The 22155-nt window shown below is 34.5% G+C and overlaps 1 protein-coding gene across 4 annotated transcripts in view; it reads right to left on the reverse strand.

Annotated features, from left to right (window-relative positions):
• Window positions 1-21783, reverse strand: part of SCFD1 (sec1 family domain containing 1) — a 123889-nt gene extending 102106 nt beyond the window's left edge. Inside the window, exons 1-6 of one of the 4 annotated variants that reach the window (XM_051977307.1) lie at window positions 21676-21783; window positions 12946-13016; window positions 11261-11349; window positions 9154-9244; window positions 7688-7810; window positions 1335-1422 (exon numbers count right to left, since the gene is read on the reverse strand). In XM_051977307.1, the coding sequence (XP_051833267.1) occupies window positions 1335-1422; window positions 7688-7810; window positions 9154-9244; window positions 11261-11349; window positions 12946-13016; window positions 21676-21733 (520 nt within the window). In that variant the 5' untranslated portion in view covers window positions 21734-21783. Of the gene's footprint in view, window positions 1-1334; window positions 1423-7687; window positions 7811-9153; window positions 9245-11260; window positions 11350-12945; window positions 13017-18510; window positions 18781-21675 lie in introns of those variants that run through there. The other 3 variants (XM_051977308.1, XM_051977309.1, XM_051977310.1) reach the window with 3 other exon arrangements.
• Window positions 21784-22155: the final 372 nt, after the last annotated feature.

Below are 22155 nucleotides of genomic sequence, written 5' to 3' on the forward strand. Positions count from 1 at the left end.
CATATATTGGATAATTTGCTATCTAGAGAAGGAAGTGGGGCAAAGGGAGGAAAATTTTGGAATACAAGGTTTTGGAAGGTCAATGTTGAAAAATTATCCAAGCATATGGTTTGAAAATAAAAAACTAATTAAAAACAAAACAAAACAAAAAACAAACAAAAAACTTTGAGTTCCAGATTCTCTCCCTTCTCCTCTCATTAAAAAGGGACATGTGCAGTTATGCAAAACATTTCTATAAAAGTCATACTGTAAATGAAAACATAGATTCCCCCTATATAAATAAATCCTCAAGAAAAATAAAGTTTTTTTTTTGTTTTTTTTTTTAAAAAGAGTATGTTTTAGTCTGTATTTAGATACAATCAGTTCTTTCTTTGAGCATGGACTTCATCTTTTTTTACTGTATTGCTGAGTATAGCAGAGTTATTCACAGCTGCCATCTCACAACATTGCTATTATTTTGTACATTTCACTTTGCTTGAGTTCATGCAGAACTTTCCAGATTTTTCTGAGAGGATCCTGATCATTTTCTCCCACAGAAAAATTATATTCCACCCATAATCATATATAATTTATTCAGTCATTCCCTAATTGATGACCATCCCTTCAATTTCCAATTCAATGCCCTTACAAAAGTGCTACTATACACATTTTTGTATATATAAAATTATCTTTTTTGAGGGATTCATGTCTAGTAGTAGTGTTAGGTCAAAAGATATGTTTTATATGATTTTATAGCACTTTGGGTATAACAAATCTTTTGATCCTTTATCAACTGGAGAATGATTCTTTAAAAAATAATAATAAATAAACTTCCCCATGCATTTGAGAAATCAGGGCATTAACAGAGATATCTGATTCAAAATTCTTTTCCCAATTACTATTGTTAACGATTTCCTCCCATTTATTCTATTCTCTCTCTCTCTCTCTCTACTTTAACTCTGACTCCTTCTCAAAAGTGTTTTGCTACCCCAATATACCCTCTCCCCTTCCTCTTCTACTTTCCCAGAGAGTAAGACAGATTTCTATACCCATACTGAGTGTGTATGTTAAAGAAATTATGACTTACAATCTATACAAAATCTAACATAACAGTACAGAGGCACTAGATAAATGCTTTTTGATCTTAATATTCATAAGATTGCTGAAAACTAAGTATACTTTGGTACTGCTAATGACTTTACATTCATAAATCTATGAAAAATTCTGGTCTTAAAGTAAAAAACAGTCTCTAATTGTAAAAAAAAGCTACTATCAAAGTCAATCATACACTTTTTAAAAGAAAACTTTTAAATTTATGTACTTGTATGTAGATAAAAAACTATAATTTTACATACCACGATAAGAGACAAGCTCTTTATTTTGATTGCATAGGACAAACATATCATCTTCCAAAGTAATAAAATTGAGATACTGATCAAAAACCTAGGGGAAAAAAAAGGAACATCTTTGAAAGAATCATTAAAACTTAGTTCTAGTCAAGGTAAATACAATTTGATAAAACTTACTGAGCAAAAAAAATAAAAAATAAAAAAGAATTTACTAGGACTAATAATCATTACCAACCTATTATTTAACTTAGTAGGAGTGAAGTAAAAACATCTGGATAATTAAAAAATATAAAATTTGCCCAACAAGGATATCATTAAATAGTAATCTATTTAAACTTAAATATAAATATAAAACTTAAAACTGTTTTGACAACTATATCTCCCCTGAGAAGTTTAGAAATTAAAAATGCTCTATAATATAAACTAAGGATAAATGCATACTATTAAATATTTTTAAAAATACCAACTAGAAATTCTAAAATAAATATCTAAAATGTATTAATGGAATTCAAGTTAGACTATCATTTACCTTCCTCTCCCCACCCCCCCTTCAAAAAAGCCATTATGAAGAGACTTGGTGGGAATTTTAAGGCTATTTTTAAAGGAAATTTTACAGCAACACACTTTTTTAATAAGGTAGAAAAATTCAAGTATAAGTCTCTAAGAAAGGCAGGGGGCTCTTCTGAATAAAAGGAAGAGAAAGTATTAATAGTAAAGGGAAGTAAGAAGAATGATTCAAATTCCTTGTACAAAAGAATCACTTCAATTATTTGCTAAATGAAAAGTTCTTTCCAGTTCACCTCCCTCCCCTTTCTCTTCTGGGATTATCTTTTATTTATATTGTAATTATCTTGCATACACTTAGTTATTTTGGTTATTGTATTTCCTCCATTAGAGTCTGAGTAACTTGAGGGTAGGGACCATGTTTTTGTTTATCTTCAGATTTTGTTTGGTCAGTCCTGTCCAGCTCCATGACCTCATTTGCAATTTTCTTAGTAATGACACTGGAGTGACGTGTGAATTTCTTTCTCCAGCACATTTTTTTAAAAATAGCTTTTTATTTATAAGTTATATGTATGGTTAATTTTTCATCATCGACAATTGTCAAACCTTTTGTTCCAATTTTTCCCCTCCTTCCCCTCACCCCCACCCCTAGATGGCAGGATGACCAGGAGACGTTAAATATATTAAAGTATAAATTAGATACACAATAAGTATATATGACCAAACCATTATTTTGCTATACAAAAAGACTCGGGCTCTGAAATATTGTACAATTAGTGAAGGAAATCCAAAATGCAGGCAGGCAAAAATATAGGGATTGGGAATTCAATGTAATGGCTCTTAGTTATCTCCCAGAGTTCTTTCGCTGGGCATAGCTGGTTCAGTTCATTACTGCTCTACTGGAACTGATTTGATTCATCTCATTGCTGGAGATAGCCAGGGGTCCATCAGAATTAATCATCATATAGTATTGTTGTTGAAGTATATAATGATCTCCTGGTCCTGTTCATTTCATTCAGCATCAGTTTGTGTCTCTCCAGGCCTTTCTGAAATCATCCTGTTGGTCATTTCTTACCAAACAATAATATTCCATAATATTCATATACCACAATTTATTCAGCCATTCTCTAATTGATGGGCATCTATTTAGTTTCCAGTTTCTGGCCACTACAAAGAGGGCTGCCACAAACACTTGTGCACATACAGATTCCTTTCCCTTCTTTATGATCTCTTTGGGATATGTCCAATAGTAACACTGCTTCTCCAGCACATTTTGAAGATGAGGAAACTAAGGCAAACAGAGGTAAGTGGCTTGTCCAGAATCACAAGGCTGATAAATGTCTGAGGTCAGATTTGAACTCAAAAAGATGAGTCTTGACTCCAGGCCTACCATGTTATCCACTGCACCACCTAACTGCCCCCCTTTCTTCATATACTCAAAGCTTAGTTAGCACAATACTAAATAATAAGAATTTATTGACTAACCTGATTTTTAATTTGCTTGTTATTTTATTACACTTACAGTCTGATCCATAATAAATTGAGATAGCATTAAAGGATTTGAAAAACTTAAATATTATTTAATTATGAAAAGAAAAGGAATTAACCCCATGTACCATGGGGATAATACCTATAAAAGGCCGAATTTCTTTTAACCTTTCAAAAAATATATAATTCTATAATATAAAGTGCTTTTCCCCTGAGACATAGTCACCAAATACTTGATAAGTACAAATTTTTCTTTTTGTAATAAAATGTCTCCCCCAAATCCTCACAATATGTAGACATATAATCTAATTTTCAAAATTATGTTTGTAAAAATAAAATAATCAATCAAACCTGTCTGTGCCCAAGAAATTAACAATTGGCTTATCCAAAAGCACATATAAACAATATAAATACTTGGAATTAAAGTTTAACATATTGCTCTAAAAATGGAATCAAAATGACAAACAGACATCTGGTTTTCTAAGGAAAATTTAACTTTTAAAGACACTGCAGTACTGTTAAGCTTTTTATTATTAATAACATTTCTTACTCTGCTGGCTACAATCTCAATAAAATTTTAAAAATTTTATCCACAGGATTAATAGATAGGCTGCATAAGACAGAGCTAATTACAATTTAGGTTAAAATAAAAAGATGAATTACAAATGAGTAACTAAGTTAATAAAAACAGTAAAAACAAATTAAAATAAGACCATAAAACAACATTTCCAGATCCTATCAAATTAAGTATTCAAGCAACACTTAATAAAATTTAATTCTTTTAAGACAATAATTTGTTCTAGGATAATAGCCAACATTCATAAAGTGCTTTTCAAATATTTATCTCCATTTGAACCTTCTGACAACCCTGTAAGCAATATGCTTTCCTTATTTTACAAAAATGAAAAATGAGTTTAGAATGAAGTTAAGTCACTTTCCCAGCATCACAGAGCTATTAAGTGTCTGTAGCAGAATATGAATTTAAGTCTTCTTCACTCTAGGTCACTTATATTAACTAGTTGCCTAAGATTTTGCCTATATTCTAGGCAACAAATAGTTAATAACTTAGATGTTCCAAGGTAGTTTTTCTTGAGAATGACAGAGTAGAGAAAAATATAAATTGTAGCATATGTTAACAAATTGGAATTTTGGCAAGTTAGATGGTAGAGAGACTGTATATAATAGTAATAATAATAATAATAATAAAGTACTGTATGCATTGGCTTTAGAGCAAAACAAGAATTTGCTCAGCCAGGAAAAGATTCAATTTCTGAAATCTGCCAACTTTTCAGAACTCTAGTTGGTAAGAATCATCAGGTAGGGCCAGACCACTTCCATCATAAGCCTTAAGACAATTTTAAAAAATGACTTACTATACAAATCTAATCCAACTAATCACATTTTAAATGGAGAAATTCCCTCCAATGGTAAAAACTGAAATAAATTTTTAAAAAGATTTCTTCATCAATATCCTACATGAAAAAGCAGAAATATGGAATTAATTGCCTATTTGATTGAATTGTGCTTTACTTTGGATTTCCTAAAAATAGACTTTAAAAACATTCTTACTTACAGAGCATGATAAAAAAAAAATTGCATTTCTGTAGGACTTTATGATTTTGAAAAATGTTTTACAGTTCCTTTTAAATATTCTGTAGTTAATTCTTTAAAGGAGTAGAAACAAATCATGGAGTCTCCTCCTTCTTCTAACTGTTGCTTTAATACCAAAGAAGATGCTCTAAGATCTCCAGGGGTCCAAAGAGAGGGAATTAAAAAGATGCTACTGTCAATTCTAATTCTGCCTACCTCTACCAAAGGTAAATGCAATTATCTTTAGATTAAAAGGATTTTACTAGGTGGAATAAAACAGCAGCTCTTCCATTTTTTCAAAGAAATTGCGTTCACTAGAATTCAATCTACAGAGATTGTTGTTCTAGAGAAATATAATTCAGATTTTATAATTTTAAGTTTCAGCACTCCATTTTCAATTTTCTCTATTAGGATTTTTTGTTTTCTTTCAACAAAAAGCTTTGAGCAAAGTTTCTATTCCCTTATGTTTTACTCTAAGTAATTCAATAATTAACTTTTTTTTTTTTTAAGGTATTTGGCAAGAAAAATTTCTTTAGTGTTCTCTCTAGTGAGTATTTTCTTTACATATAGGTGGCTAAAATGTTTTTTGGCTAGAATATTTTAAGACTTTTTTTTTATTCATTACAAAAATAACTAATTAGTTAAGTAACAATACACATATAGTCCATCTCAGTCCTACCCCTCTACAATCACTTCTACACCCCGTTCAATACATCCTCACAAAACTTGTCATAAATATTCATACATAGTTCAGAGCAAAAGCAATTCCCACAACAGCCACACAGGAAAACATATGTGACTCTATGCATTTTAAGTTCATCATCTCTGTAACAGGAGGAAAATGGTTTGTTTCATGTGCCATCTTCAGGACTCATGTTTATTGTTGCCTTGATCAGAATTCTAAAGCATTTCACAGTTGTTTTTCTCTATAATCGCAATATAAATTGTTCTACTTCCGTTCATTTGTGTCTACATTAGTTTGTACAGGCCTTCTCAGTTTACTCTGAAATTCATCCTGACATTTCTTATGGCACAATAATATTCCATTAGATTCACATACCTTAATTTGTTTAGCCATTCCCTGATAAGAAACTTACAATTTTTGGCTATCAGGGAACAGAACACACCCACCCACCCACACACAGATAGTGTGTGGTTCTATTTCTCTTTCTTTGATTTCTTTAGAGATACAGTCCGTACAGTACTATGGATAAGTCAAAAGGTCTATAACTTCAGAGAAGTGTTCCAAAATGCTTTGCAAAATAGCTGAACCAATTCACTGTTTCACCAAGAATGCACTAATGTGCTTGTTATCCCTTAGTCTCTCTAATATTTGTGATTTTCCTCTTTCTGACAATGTAATCAGTTCAAAATAAAATCCTCAACTTGCTTTAATTTGCATTTTTTTAATATTGGTGATTTCAAGCATTTTTATGTGTTATTGATACTTGAATTTCTTTCTTTGAAAACTGCCCATTCATATATCCTTTGACTATTTATCTAGTGAAGTGGCTTATACATATGGCTGTTTGCATTTGAATCAGTTCCTTATATCCTGGATTTGAGACATTTTTCTGAAAAATGTGCTGCTAAGACTTTTTCCCATTTACTTGTTTCCCCACTAATTTTAACCATATTAAATGTTTGTGCAAAAAAATAATTTTATATAACCAAAACTGCATTTTATTGTGACACTCTAAACTTGTTCAGTCATGAACTTTTTCCTTATCTATAGATTATCAGTTATTAGTTTTATCCCCCAGGTTTTTTTTTAAGCTGCCTTCTATACTCTGGTTTTGTTCTCCTTTGTCATCCCTCAAGCTGAAGGTTCCATGCTATTGGTACAGGCCGTCCACTACACCTAGCTACAGATGCTGAAAATATCTGAGTAAGGATCTGAGGAACAAGGCCAGAAAAGAGAACAACCATCTCATATCCCTAAAAAGAGGAGAGGAAAGAAAAGAAGTAACCTGTACAGAAGTGTAAAGGTCAAATGAGAATGACGAATGTAAAGCACTATACAAATTTCAAAATGCTACATGCCAGTTATTATTTAACAAGTACTATAATGTATTGCATTTGTCTTTTAAAACTGCTCTACCCATCAATTTTTTTTCCTTTCAAAAGAAAATATAACACCACATTTGTATAACACATATTTTTAAAACTGATTTTCTTCACAAAAGCCCTGTAAGATAAGTACAGCAACAATTATCTCCATTTTACAGAGGAGAAAACAGAGGCTTAAAGTTCTAAGTGATTTGCCTTTTCCCGCATTTCCACAGACACTACAAGCCATTTGAAGATATGGGTTCTCTATCACTTTCCCATGATTAAAGAGTTCTAAAACTATAGTAATTTGATATAAAACAAACATTAGCACAGTATGAAAAAAGGATTTTGGATGATTAAAATAGTAAGATGTTTCTTATTTATGCTAAGCAGAGAAAAAAATAAAAGCAACAGCCCAAGACAAAGACTTTTTCAATTTTTCAAAGTTTCTGAGTAATAAAATCTATCATCCAAGTATTATAGATTTTTTTAAACTTTATTCAGTTATACTCAAATGAAAGACAGTTTGCTTTCTGCATTATCAGACATAGCAAAATGCATTGACAATGTGGTTATTTATGAATGTCCCTAACTGCTGAAAATATGGACAAAAGCCATATCAATAAAAATGGACCAGATTCTGAGTATAAGTCATTAAAAGTACAACATAATGTAAGATTTAAATTTTGATCTGGAATGTCAAAAGTCAAACAAGAAATTCTTACCTTTGCTACCTGTGTTACTGCACTAGCTGCTAAAGCAGCATTTGCAATATCCTCCAATTTACTTCTTGAAATAGCAGAAATAAAATTTAAATAATAAGATTCATAGAGTTGATTTCGAAGATCCTGTGAAAACAATATACCTTTTATAAAATTTTATAGGGCTATCTATTTTAAATTTGGACAACAGAATTGCTCATAAATGATTGAAAATTTTTTAAAAGGATAAATGTGACACTGGAGAAAGTCAAAGATTATCACAGTTATTTAGGACTATAAATTAGGATTTTAAAAAGTAATTGATTGAGGAATTAGAGATGAAATATGATATAATGGATCACAATCAGGCCTCAGACAAGGGAAGATCCTAGTTTAAGGGCCACAGACTGGTAATGTATCTCTAAATAGCTATTTTATTCTGTCAAGGCCTCAGACATCTCTGACTCTCTAACTGACATAAGAGCTAACAATCAATATTGCTTGAAGGAGTTTCTTCACAAACAGTTCTTATATCAATGAAATCACAGGTCCAGGTTAAAAAAAAAATAACTGACATTATATATATTTATTAATGAAATATTATTGAACCCCAAATAGCAAAGAAATGATGCACTTTAAAAAACCATAACTGATCTTACAAAAATAAGAGGAAAAAACAGGCAAGCAATTCAGCAAAATTAACTAACACATCAATTGAATCTGACAGCACATGCAATATTCTTAAGCCATGGTTCCAGATTTCTCCAATGAAGTGGGGAATGTCAATTTTTTCATCTCTTCAACAGAGAAAAGCTGTCATTATAATTATAGAAATTAGTTTCAGGTTTTTATTGTTGTTCTTTCCATTTACAGCACTATAGAGTTAATCACAGATTAACTGCCAAATCTAACAGCTTTTTCTCAGGAACTTACCCTTCTTTCCATCTCCACAGAATTTAACAATATAGACTCCCTCTTGAAAACTATTTACTTTTGAGTTTTCATAACATTGCTTTCTCTTGCTTCTCCTCTCTAGTCAATCCTTCTCAATTTCTTCTGCAAAATGATCATGATCCTGCTTATTTTCCATTCCTATATCCCCTGGACACTGTTCTAGGCTCTCTTCTCTCAAGGGACTTCAGGTTATCAAATAAGTCATGTAAAAATTCTTCTTCAACAACATTTTTTCATGGAAAATTGGAAGATACAAAAAAAATCTATCCTGGTATAATGAGAGGGAACTACAGGGTAGCATATTGCAAAATTTGCCATTCAAAACTGATATGTTGATTAGTTTAATAAAGTTATTTCTTTTACAATCTTTTTGTAAGCGAAGACTCAAAATATAGGGGAAGAGGGAAGTATATATGACAAAAGCAAAAGGAGCTCATAAAATTTTTCTAGCTTTTATTTTTTAAAAGTGTAATCAATAATGTTTTGATTATCTACTTTGAAATCTAATAGTCAGTGACATGGAGATGTGACATTACCTGGCACATTCTGTCAATGTTTTCTTCTGTTGGCATTACAAAGTAAACTGCTGGGACATCAGGTATAGGATCCCGATCAGAGTGCAAAAGCCTAGCAAAAATCAGAAATATCAAATGAACCACTCGTCATAAACTACTTTCCTTCTTTAACTGCATGCCTGTAATGCCCCCAAACATCAACTCTCCAACAAAAGTGACATGGAAAGGGCCTAGAGAAGAGCCAAGGGCAAAGATTTTGGAGTCCATCTGTGTGACGTGAACAGGCCATTACCTGAGCCTCTGCTTCCTCTTGGGAAGAATAACCTCCGAAGTGCCTTGAGACACAAATGAGATGAGGGTGGACCAACATGTAGAGTGAATGCTTACTGCTATGAAAACAAGAGCAGCTGGCCAGCACTATGCTGTTTGCTGGCTGTTGGACCTGCTACTCGCCTCACTTTCCTTCAGCAACTCACTTTATATTGCTTTTTCTGGTCATTTCTTCCTTTTAACTGAACCTGAGCTAGTAAAGCTGGATCACAGAAAATCTATCAAACAGGCAAAAAAATAAGGATTCTTTAATAATTCTACAAAAGCTTTACTAGTTACACAGAGATAAAGACAAGCCTCACTTAAGAAAAGGAGCACATATTCCACCTGTCTACAATATGTCTAATCTAACCCACAGTAAGCGTGGCAGCTGGGAAGACCGATGACGAGATGAAAGAAACAGGCCACAAAGTGGCCTGGGGGGAAGGGAGAGGGAGAGAGGCGCTGGAAGGGGATGGGGAGGTTGCTCAGGTTGTCTTAAAGGAAGACAAGCTAAGTTGGCCAGTAGCACCATACACAGAGTATACTCAGAGAATCAGGAAGACCTGAGTTCAAATCCAGCACCAGACATTATTAATGTGACCCTGGGTAAGTCACTTAGTCGCTGTCTTACTCAGTTTCCTCATCTGTAAAAAGGGGACAGTAATATCGAGGGTTGCTGTGGGTTCAAATGAGATAATTGTAAAGGACTTTGCAAACCTTAAAGCACTATATAAATGCTACCTATTAATTCTGTAAGCAGCTAGGTAAGTGCCAGACCCACTCAGGAAAACTCCTCTTTCTGAGTTCAAATCTGGCCTCAGACAATTACTATATGATCCTGGGCAAGTCACTTACTCCTGTCTGCCTCAGTTTCCTCCTCTGTAAAATGAGCTGGAGAAGGAAATGGCAACCCACTTTAGTCTCTGCTAAGAAAACCCTAAGGAGGGCCATAAAGAATTGGACACAATTAAAAAACAACTGAACAACAAATTAATATTATTGTTATTATTTATAAGAGACAGAGATGAGGCGGTCCTTGATTATAGATATGCAAAACAGCCTCTGAGAATGCAGAGAAAAGGAACGAAGAACAGAGCTTGTGAAATTGTTATTAGTCCAGTCTGGCCAGAATGCAAGGCCTACAGAGTATAAAAGTAAGACTGGAAAGAAAAGTAGAAGTCAAAATATAAAATTTAAGAGTCAGAAGTTTGTTGTATTATATCCTAGAGGCAATGAGGAAGCAGGGAAGATTTTTGAACTGGGGATTGACATAGGAACATCAGTATTTTAGGATTACTATTTGGACAGTTATGGAGAAGGTAGATTAGGGACAGAAAAATCTGACGCAGGAAGATCAATTAAAAGAAAGTGAGATAAGAAGTGATCAGATAACTATCATGATGCCAAAAAATCGAGGAGACTGATCTGAGAGATGATGTAGACGTAGAACTGACAAGACTTAGAAGATGACTGCACATAGGGGTATGAGATTGAGGTGTTTAATTTCAGAGTATTTTTTTAAATGGAAAAGAAAGAGTTAATAACTGAGTATGAAGTTGGATAACTTATATATGGTAATTAGAACATTTTATAACATCTCTGTAGTCCTAAAACAGAAAAGCAACTCTTGGGGCTCCAAAGTCTCATACTGAAAAACTCTCTTAAGAGTTAAAAAAAGACAAGGGCAAAGTTTTGTCTCATACACACTTTTACCTAACACAGATCAAAATATTCAGGAATCACAATTATGCAGAAGAAAAATTTTAACATTTCTTTTCACATAACTTAAAATTATTTTGAATGTGTTAACACTCACAGATGCAAAGTGATTCCCATGTCTCTCAATTCCTTCACAGACAGCAGGGGAGAGATAATATCTTGGCCAAATCTGTCAAAAATGAGCACCTGCCCCCAAACAAACCCAAAAACATTCCTTTGAAACAGTATTACTACTGAAAGACAAATAAGGAACTTAATTTTTAGACATAAGTAAATTTTAGTTAATTTGATAATCACACTGAATTCTTAAGTAAGCTTAAATTTAACATTTCTCACTTAACAAAGGATGTAATATAGCAACTCATTTTAAAAATTTTATTACCATTCAAATTAATTGATCATAAATATGATACATACATAGCAATAGCATACATTTACTATTCTAAAACATTTTTCTAGGCAAACATGTAATATAAAAATACCAAAACTTTTTTTTTTTAAGCTACAGGGTAGATACATAGCAGCACAATACACTTTTTCTTCATCAGAGAGAAACTTACACATGCTGAAGATTTTCAGAGTTCTACAGAAACAAGGTTTATGCCTGAATACAAAGTTTACTAATATCAGATTTTAAGGAAATATAATCTGCTCTTACCAATTTCTCTAAATGACTAATACATCTTATGGTATCAAATAGTAGGGCTCTAAGGTCTCTCAAGTCTCCTTAGACTCAATAACTCCCTTATTTTATTTAGATATAGATGTTGTGTACATGTGTGTAAATATACATATTTATACATACATTCATGTGCACTTTTTTTTAAAAGAATGGTGCTTATGGAATGCTTAGAAAACCAACCATACTTTTACTTACAGATCTAAAATCAAATCCAAAATTAGTTTTATTTATTTCCCCCCCTGAAGCAATTGGGGTTAAGTGACTTGCCCAGGGTCACACAGCTAGGAAGTGTTACGTGTCTAAGGCCAGATTTGAACTCAGTTCCTCCTGACTTCAGGGCTGGTGCTCTATTCACTATACCACTTAGCTGCCCCTAAATTAGTTTTAAAAAATAAATACAAATTATATAATTCTTAAATGTACCTCCAAGAATAAAGAACATATACCATTACCATATTCAGATGAAAAGTAAATGAAAATGAAGAATCCTAATGAAAATTTCAAGTGAATAACTGAAAAGCGTTATCATTTTATGTGTTGGATCTATTTTAATGAAGATAGTTAGAAAATCTGAAATAATGCTATTTAATACTGTTTTTTAAAACAATTTTAAAAGTTCTGAATACAAAGAAGAGTTTTGGACAACGAAGGGATTATAGAAATGTTGATAAATATTTTTAATAACCATTTCTACTTTTTCTTCAATAAATAATAGTTGATGTGATATCATCATGACATGTGGCAAAGTTAATATGGAGCTTCCATATGTGCTACAACTCTCTTTAGAGAAGCTAGAGTTTTTCAATCTTATTTACACTGTAATATTTTTAAAAATCTGTGTTCTTCTTCCATATCTCAAAACAACTAGGTTATCAGATATGGTACAAAGGAAAAGAATTAACTGGGCACACAAAAGTACCCAACTTTCCAAGTATTTATTGTAAAGCTGAAAATAGGCTTCCAAAAAATGAAGCACTTAATTTTTTAATTTAATTTTTAAAATTTAATTTGAAAATAAGAGATGAAACATAAAAGTTAAATCTATCATATACTATATTTAAAGGCAGAAAGAAATTCTCCCATTATATTAAATGTCTTACCTTCCATACTGGTTCTCCAGTGTTGTTTTTAACATGAGGAACATTAAAATTCAGCATACGTTTCAGAGCCACTTAAAAAAAAAAAATTGTATGAAATATTACTGCTTTTAATTTGATTTTACTTTCTCTCTCAGTTAGAAACTGAATCTCAAATACTGTCCAATTTACAAACTCAAATTTACAAAAGAATGGAAAATTTGCTGCTCTTATAATCTTACAATACACTCTTCACACTAGTGAAGTGCCTCACCTCTCAATCCCATGGCTGCAATTGACATAGAAGTTGGTACTACCATCATATATCTGACATCAATTCTAAAGTACTATGCACAACACTGTAAAACTGTATACTTAAATATAAACCTATGTAGTTAATACTATAGAATTTATGGCATTAATAATGTTTTGTTTTTTAACAATCTTTTTCTATTCGATGTTTGTCATAAACGTACCACCCAAAATTAGTAATGTTTTTCCTATTTCCGAGGCCCATTTCCCATCATTAGCATAGAGGCAACAGGTAAATGGTTTTTTTCATATGCCATAAGTATTAGGAATATGACATTTCCCTTTACTAGGGTCTAGGACTTGGCTACTAGAAAGGGCACAAGAGGAATACCACCTCTTTTCCATCTGCTACTACCAAGACCACAATAAAAAAGAAACTGCAACTTTCCTCAGTCATTATACTTTGTAATCAAATCAGCTTTGCCTAATCAACTTCGATTCCCAGAGGATTTATTAATTGAGCTATCTGAAATACTTAGACAATCTGAATGGCTTCTGACCCTATCATATCACCAAAAGCTAGTTAAGTATATAACAGTGATTATTAGTCAAAAGTGACATGGAAATTTTATAAAATATGCTTCCAAACTTCAGCAATACTTTGTAACTGGAATCAAACAATATTAAACCTTCATAAGTTAAATATCACAAAAACTAGAACTATAGAAACAGCACAGAACTGGAAGTGAACTGAGGAAATCAAATCTCCTTATTTTATTGATGGAGAAACTGAAGTCCAGAGTGTGTGGTTAATTTGGAAGCAAAGAGGTTAATTCTCAGCCCTAATCTGGAGGTGCTGATAAAAATGATTGGACAGATTTAGATCTACTTAAAAATATCCAGCAATTGTTAATATGAATTTAAGAATTTGAGATTGGGGATAAAATTATAATCTGAAATTCATCAGCAAAGAAATAATAACTGAGAGATGATGAGCTCACCAAAAGAACAGAGAGAAGGGAGTCCAAGACAAATCCTTGGGGATACATCTGGATTTAAGGGATAGAACACAGATGATGATCCTACAAAGGAGGAATAAGGACTGACCAACGAGAATGAAGAAAAACCTGAAGAGAAAATGAAACCCAGAGAAATGAAAAAGAATAAACAATAAGAATAAAGTAAGAATCCAGAAATGAAGGCAAGGAGTAAAGATTTTTTTTTCCTTTATGGTAATAATATGGAACAAAGATGTAGAATTATAACTTAAGGGGATGAGTAAGAATGAGGATTTTTAAGAATGGGGGAAGACACTTGGATTAGTTTGTGGATAAGGGAAACTATCAAGAGACAGGAGAGAAGGAAGGTATGGACAGAGCAGGGAAGAGAAGGGATTAAGGATGCAAATAGAGGGGTTAGTTTCAATGAGGATAAAAAGCAACTGTTTCAGAGACTAAAGGAGAAAATGGATGATGTTATCAAGGAGATTTGAGATGCAATATAGGGGAGAAGAGGGAGTTCATGAGGGATGGTTTCTACTTTCTTAATGAAGTATAAGAAGGCTGAGATTCTCTGCTGAGAACAAGGAATGCAGAGTAGGGAAGGTTTAGGAGAATAGACAAGGTTTAGAAGAGGTACAGGAAAATAGAGAGAAAATTAATTAAGGAAGAGGGCTCAGTTCAGATTATATAATTAATTTTAGTGGATTCAACCAGCAAGGTTTCCTGACTTTGTCCAGCTCCAGTGAGCAGCACCTGAATAGAAGCAGAGAAGGCAGACAGATGGTGGAGGGGAATCCAAAACTGGGGTTTGGAAAGGAATGAGTGACACTGGAGCAAAGGGACAAGGGATTCAAGAGTATAGAACAATAAAAAGTTGTACTGAGTTAAAAATGAGAAGGGAAGAAAAAGAAACCAGAGAAAATTGGAAATCAGTATGGCAGAAACTAGGCATTGATCCACACTTAACACCGTACACCAAAATAAGGTCAAAATAGGTTCATGACCTAGGCATAAAGAATGAGATGATAAATAAATTGGAAGAGCATAGGATAGTTTACCTCGCAGACCTGTGGAAGAGGGAGGAATTTATGACCAAAGAAGAACTAGAGATCACTATTGACCACAACATAGAAAATTTTGATTATATCAAATTGAAAAGTTTTTGTACAAACAAAACAAATGCAAACAAGATTAGAAGGGAAACAATAAACTGGGAAAACATTTTTACAATCAAAGGTTCTGATAAAGGCCTCATTTCCAAAATATATAGAGAATTGACTCTAATCTATAAGAAATCAAACCATTCTCCAATTGATAAATGGTCAAAGGATATGAACAGACAATTCTCAGACGAAGAAATTGAAACTATTTATAGACATATGAAAATATGCTCCAAATCATTATTAATCAGAGAAATGCAAATTAAGACAACTCAGATACCACTACACACCTGTCAGATTGGCTAGAATGACAGGGAAAGATAATGGGGAATGTTGGAGGGGATGTGGGAAAACAGGGACACTGATATGGTGGAATTGTGAATACATCCAGCCATTCTGGAGAGCAATTTGGAACTATGCTCAAAAAGTTATCAAACTGTGCATACCCTTTGATCCAGCAGTGTTTCTACTGGGCTTATACCCCAAAGAGATACTAAAGAAAGGAAAGGGACCTGTATGTGCCAAAATGTTTGTGGCAGCCCTGTTTGTAGTGGCTAGAAGCTGGAAAATGAAAGGATGTCCATCAATTGGAGAATGGTTGAGTAAATTGTAGTATATGAATGTTATGGAATATTATTGTTCTGTAAGGAACAACCAGCAGGATGAATACAGAGAGGACTGGCGAGACTTACATGAACTGATGCTGAGTGAAATGGGCAGAACCAGGAGATCATTATATACCTCAACAACGATACTGTTTGAGGATGTATTCTGATGGAAGTGGATCTCTTCGATAAAGAGAGCCTTAATTGATCAAAGATGGACAGAAGCAGCTACACCCAGGGAAAGAACACTGAGAAATGAATATAAACTGCTTGCATTTTTGTTTTTCTTCCCGGGTTATTTATACCTTCTGAATTCAATTCTCCCTGTACAACAAGAAAGCTGTCCTGTTCTGCACAAATATATTGTATCCAGGATATACTGTAACCTATTCAACATGTAAAGGACTGCTTGCCATCTGGGGGAGAGGGTGGAGGGAGGGAGGGGAAAAATCAGAACAGAAGTGAGTACAAGGGATAATGCTGTAAAAAATTACCCTGGCATGCGTTCTATCAATAAAAAAGATATTAAAATTTAAAAAAAGAAAAAAAGAAAAAAAGAAACCAGAGCAAAAATAATGGTCAGGAAATAGAGTGAAACAGTGAGACATGAAGAGATGGAATGTTAGGAGGATATGGTTGGATAGAGGGATTTTAAAATTCTTGCTCATAAAAGCAGAACACAAGAGAGTGATGCTAAGAAAGGGTAAGATTGTCCAGGTATGTGACTGAAGGCATAGGTCAAGGGAGGAATTTGACAAGGCTGGTGAACATTGGAGCCAGAATATTTGATGCAACATCAACATGTATACTATTATGTTGAAATCCCTTTATGTATGGGCAGGAGTTGGAGTGGAGAAGAAGATTGACCAGGTAGGATAATTAGTGGTGTATGAAAAAATCAAGGATAAAAGAGATTTTTTCCCTTCTTCCTCTCCTCCCTCCTTTCCCCTCCGCCCTCTCCCCCAACACACACACACACACACACACACACACACACACACACACACACAAACAATACACTCAAGACTCAAGTTGGGCAGCTCTGAACCTAAATCTCTAGAGCTCCATGACTCAGTTGAAATGGGAGGAGGTTAGGCCAAAGTTGCCACATTATGGGTCCTTCCTCTAGGAAATGCTTTGTTTATTTCTGCTGAAGCCTGATGTGATTCCCAGTATTTCCTTCACTCTTCCATGGACCCTAGTTACCTACTTTGATATTATTAACTATGTCCAGCTCTTTTGGTTTCCACCTCTCACTGTACAAGCTTTTTTGTCCCTATACTACCCATATATCCTGGGAGGCAACCTGATGTAGTGGAAATAGTACTAGAGCTAGAGTAAGATGACCTAGGTTCGAAACCCTACTCTGCCACTTAACTGCTATTATAAAGTTAGGCAAGTCACTTTTTCTCTCTGGGCCTCAATTTTCTCATCTGCCAAATAAGCATGTTGGACTACATAACTTCTAAAATTCCTTCCAAATTTCAATTTACGTTCGTACAAATAGATTTCTCAAAATAATCCTCACAGTTCTCCAGAAAACTTTACAACTAAAAGAATAGACAAGTACATAAAAGAATAGTCTACCAACTGCCCATTAATTTGTTCTAGAGAAATAACACAGTTAAAACAACGTGATATACACTGGTCACTCAAACTGAAGGCTATTAAGAGGCTAGTCTACATAGGGAATGGAAATGCAGGGGATGCTGTCTCTCTCCAAGGCCACGGAATCCAAAAAAAAAAAAAAAAAAAAGAGAGAGAGAGAGAATTTAAGGGAGATGATTTGGGCCTTGGGCTAGCTACAGAAAACAGGAGAAGTAGAATCATAGATCCAGGGCTGGAAGGATCTCAGAGGTCAATGATTCCAACTCCCTCATCTTACAGATGAAGAAGATGAAACTTAAAAAGGTTCAGTCATTCAAAGTCTGGTTCTATATAAGAAAAGATAACTGGAAAAAACAGGCTGAAGTCAGACTGTGCTAAAAGTAAGTAATCAGAACAATGTGTTATTACAAAATGAGATAAAATCTTATTAAAACTCTACTTCTATCTTCTATCTAAATCTGAAACTTGCCTTCTCAAAAAAGGCATTTTGTTTTCCTCATATTCCCTCTGAGATGAGAGCCTCTATTATAAGCAGAAAGGTTAAACAGGTTATTTTTCATAGAGCCGAATAAACACATTCCTGGTATATCATTTAAAATTCATTTTTAATGTTTTTAGCAGCCCTTTTTATAGTGGCAAGAAACTAGAAATTAAGTGGATCCCCATTAGTAGGAGAATGGCTGAATAAGTTATGGTATATGAATATTATTGTTCTATAAGAAAAAAACCAGCAGGATGATTTCAGAAAGGCCTGGAGAGACTTACATGAGCTAAGTGAAATGAGCAGAACCAGGAGATCATTGTACACAGCAACAGCAAGATTATACAACGGAGATGGATGTGACTCTTTTTAGCAATAAGGTGATTCAGGCCAATTCCAATAGACTTGTGATGAAAAGAGTCATCTGCATCCAGAGAGAGGACTATAGGGACTGAATGTGGATCAAAGCATAGTATTTTCACCTTTTTTTTGTTGTTGTTGCTTGGGTTTTTTTTCCTCTCATTTTTTTTTTCTTTTTGATCTGATTTTTCTTGTGCAGCATGATAAATGTGGAAATAGTTATAGAAGAACTGCACATTTTTAATATATATTGAATTACTTGCTGCCTAGGGAAAAGAGAAAAAATGTAGAACACAAGGTTTTGCAAGGGTGAATGTTGAAAACTATCTTTGCACATATTTTGAAAATAAAAAGCTATTATTAAAAATATAATTCACTTTTATGTTGTGAAAAAAGTAGATTTGTATAAATATGCATTAACTGGAAATAATCATATTAATATTCTTTCAAAGAATAAAACAGTTTTGGGAATTATTTTTAAAGAATTCTAAGCTAACTCAATTTTGCAAATCCCTGAATTATATATCTAATTTATGTGACTTGATATTTAGATGAGAACACTGGACCCGGACCCAGTCAGGAAGAACTGGGTTCAAATGTGACTCATTTGTGTGAACCAGAACAAGTGATTGAACATCTCTGATTCTCACTTATGTTATCTGTAAAATGAGGAAGATGAACTTGATAACCTCTCGCTTGCTAATTTTAAACCTGTGACCCTATGACAATCTAGAAGGGTATGTCACTTGTCTAAAGATCCTTTTGTCTTCCCTTCTCTTCATCAGATTATCACAAACCTCTTTCCCCAAAGTTAGGTCTGGTCCTCACTTGACCCTAGAACTAGTCCATAGGGCAGGAATGACAGGATTAGAGGGATAAGGGATAAAGGGAGACGAATGAAGATAAAATCCCAAAGCCATTTCTTCTTCTAGTGTTCTTACTAGCCCCATTATCAGTCTCTAAGGCCAACATCACTTCCAATTCCTTCCTCTTCTATTTTCTGCCCCCAAAAGCTAAGAGTCAGCTAGGTGGTGAAGTGGATAGATAGAGCACCAGCCCTGAATTCAAGAGGTCCTGAGTTCAAATATGAACTCAGATACTCAACACTTCACACTTCCTAGCTGTGTGACCTTGGGCAAGTCACTTAACCCCAATTGCCTCAGCAAAAATAACAAAAAAGAAAACACATTAAGTTCCAAACAATACATAAATATTTATAAATGGAATTCTGGTAATCAAAAGTGTGTAAAAACTACCTATAACCTTTACCATCAAAACTAATAGTTACATGTTTTCTAACGTAAAAATCCTAATGTATTAATGTCCTTTTAAAAACAGTTCATAGTTTCAACTTTCATGATAAGAGATTTCATTCAGTCATTCAGATAGAGACAATGCCAATTCTAGGTTCTTTGGAGTAACAAATTTCTTTTCAATCTTATCTCCCCCAAATCCTTTATAGCAAACTATAGGCTAGATTGATCTACATACTGTACTTCAGGTATACTGTAGAGTTCGTCAAATACATAATAATAAAAAATTTAAAAATAGCCAAAGTAGTATATCAGAAAGAAAAAAACAAAAGATTTAAAGTCTAAAAATTTAGGAATTTAATTATAATTTTGCAACTCACTATTAAGGAAACTGGAAAGTCTTTTACACCCTCTAGGCTTCTTCTCAATTGTAAATTAGGGACAGAAGAAGCTGGAGAGTGAAGAGGTTGGAGTATACCTCTATAAAATATGATCCTGTGCCTCCACGTTCTGCTCCTGGTTTTCCTCTGTCTAAAATGTTTTGGGTCACTACCTGTATATGCAGAGTATTTTAGTTCTTAAAAGAGAAAGCAAGCTCTTGCACATTCATAAAGATAATTCCCTAAATGCATCAGGGAAAAAAAATTCCTTCTTACTATATAATTAATTATTCAGAAAATAAATATTTTACTTTATTTAAGGGCATAAAACATTGACTTCAGCATCTAAATTGAATAACAGATCTGGTATTAATGACATAAGCAAGGTGGTATTGCATTGTAGCAAGTTCATCTGAACTGAAATCCCCCGATTTCCTTAATACTCATATTTTAAAAATAGAAATATCTGTAATGAAAATTTTTATTTATGAAACTTCCAAAGATCCTTTTTTTTTTAAATTTCTTTTTTTCTGAGGCAGTTGGGGTTAAGTGACTTGTCCAGGGTCACACAGCTAGGAAGTGTTATACTTCTGAGGTCATATTTGAATTCAGGTCCTCCTGACTTCAGGGCTGGTGCTGTACCCACTGCACCACTCAGCTGTCTTTCAAAGATCCTTTTAAAAATTGCTTTTCATTGTTAGCAAACTTCTATAACAGAATCTTGAAGAGACCATTAAATACTCTGATATAAAATATTAAGGAAAAACTCAAAGTTTCAAATAGCAAAATATGAATTAAACTAAATTCAGACCTAGGATGCAAAAAGAAAGGGAAAACAAACACTACATGCCTCAAATATTTTTGATGCATAAAGACTGTATTCCTTCACAATCATAATAAACATCAGCCAAAGTTACCAAAATGCCCACTTGAACCTTTGAAAATATGCATATGTGTGTGTGCATGTATACATGTCCATATATGTGTATTTTGCCAATAGCACCAGAAGTAAGGACTGAAGATGTTAATTACCTCGGCCCTAAATATTTTCCAGGAATAACTGAGGCACCATATGGAAAAAAGAGTGCGCCTTCAGAGGAATTCTCGTCGCTGGAAGTGGCAACTAACTCTCCTTGGCTTTTTATCACCGCCCAGAGAGCCGCCTGTGAGGGCCGTTCATCACCTAACATTCCCTCGACCATGAACCCAGGCAAAGTGTTCCAAAGGGTTCCCGTCCGAGTAGGACAGACCAATCTGTGGGACCAAGACCGGGAAAAGCCCCAGAATACCACCTGGGACGCCTCAAGTGTCCGGGATGCTGCGGAAAGGCGCAGAAATGCAGCTAGTGGTGGCAGGCGAAGAAGGCGAATGACAAAAGGCTGAGTCCACTGGGTAACAGGAGACAGAAGGGATAGAGCAGGCCCAAGGAGGGGGCTGGGACAGCCCGACCCTCGATGCCCGGTCCCTTCGCCCCCGTCTGCATCCCCCTTGTCTGACTGCAGGAGGAGGGGCCCCTCAGCACCCAGCTTCTGACTACCCAAACACCTCTCTTGCCGGGTGGTCCAAAACCGAAGGCGATCCTGGCATTAGGCAAAGCTAAGCGCGGGAGGAGGGAGGAAGAGGAAGAGTACAAAGGACACGAACGAACTGGTACCTGTCTGCCTCTCTCGGATACTGGCTGCAGCCGCGGCCGCCATCTTGACTCCCACCATTCACCGCCCGGGCTCCGGAGCAGCAGGATGACGTGGCTGCCCTAACGCCCCCGGAAGGAAAGGGGGCGGGATGCAGGCGTGGAGCCGAAAACGGAGAATCAGAAGGCGCTCCCGAGGACACATGACTACATCGGCCCCGCCTTTTCTAGGTCGGATTAAGTCACGTGGTTTTCCAGGATTGGGAGGGAGCACTCTTGAAATTTTTAAAGTCAATGGAATGTGGCAATTCTGCGCTATTGGAAGTCGGTCTCTGAGAGTAAAAGGAGGTCACCAAGTACGGTTCTTACCTAACAAGTGTTGATAGATGGGCAATATCCCATTGTTGGCTATATGCAAATTAATCTTTAGCTTTATTGGCCTTTTCCCCTTTCTGTCTTGAGACAGAGGCTTCAAACTATTGGCTAGGCGGTGACATAGATGAA

This window comes from Antechinus flavipes, chromosome 2 (genome assembly GCF_016432865.1).
Source record: "Antechinus flavipes isolate AdamAnt ecotype Samford, QLD, Australia chromosome 2, AdamAnt_v2, whole genome shotgun sequence".
NCBI lineage: Eukaryota > Metazoa > Chordata > Mammalia > Dasyuromorphia > Dasyuridae > Antechinus > Antechinus flavipes.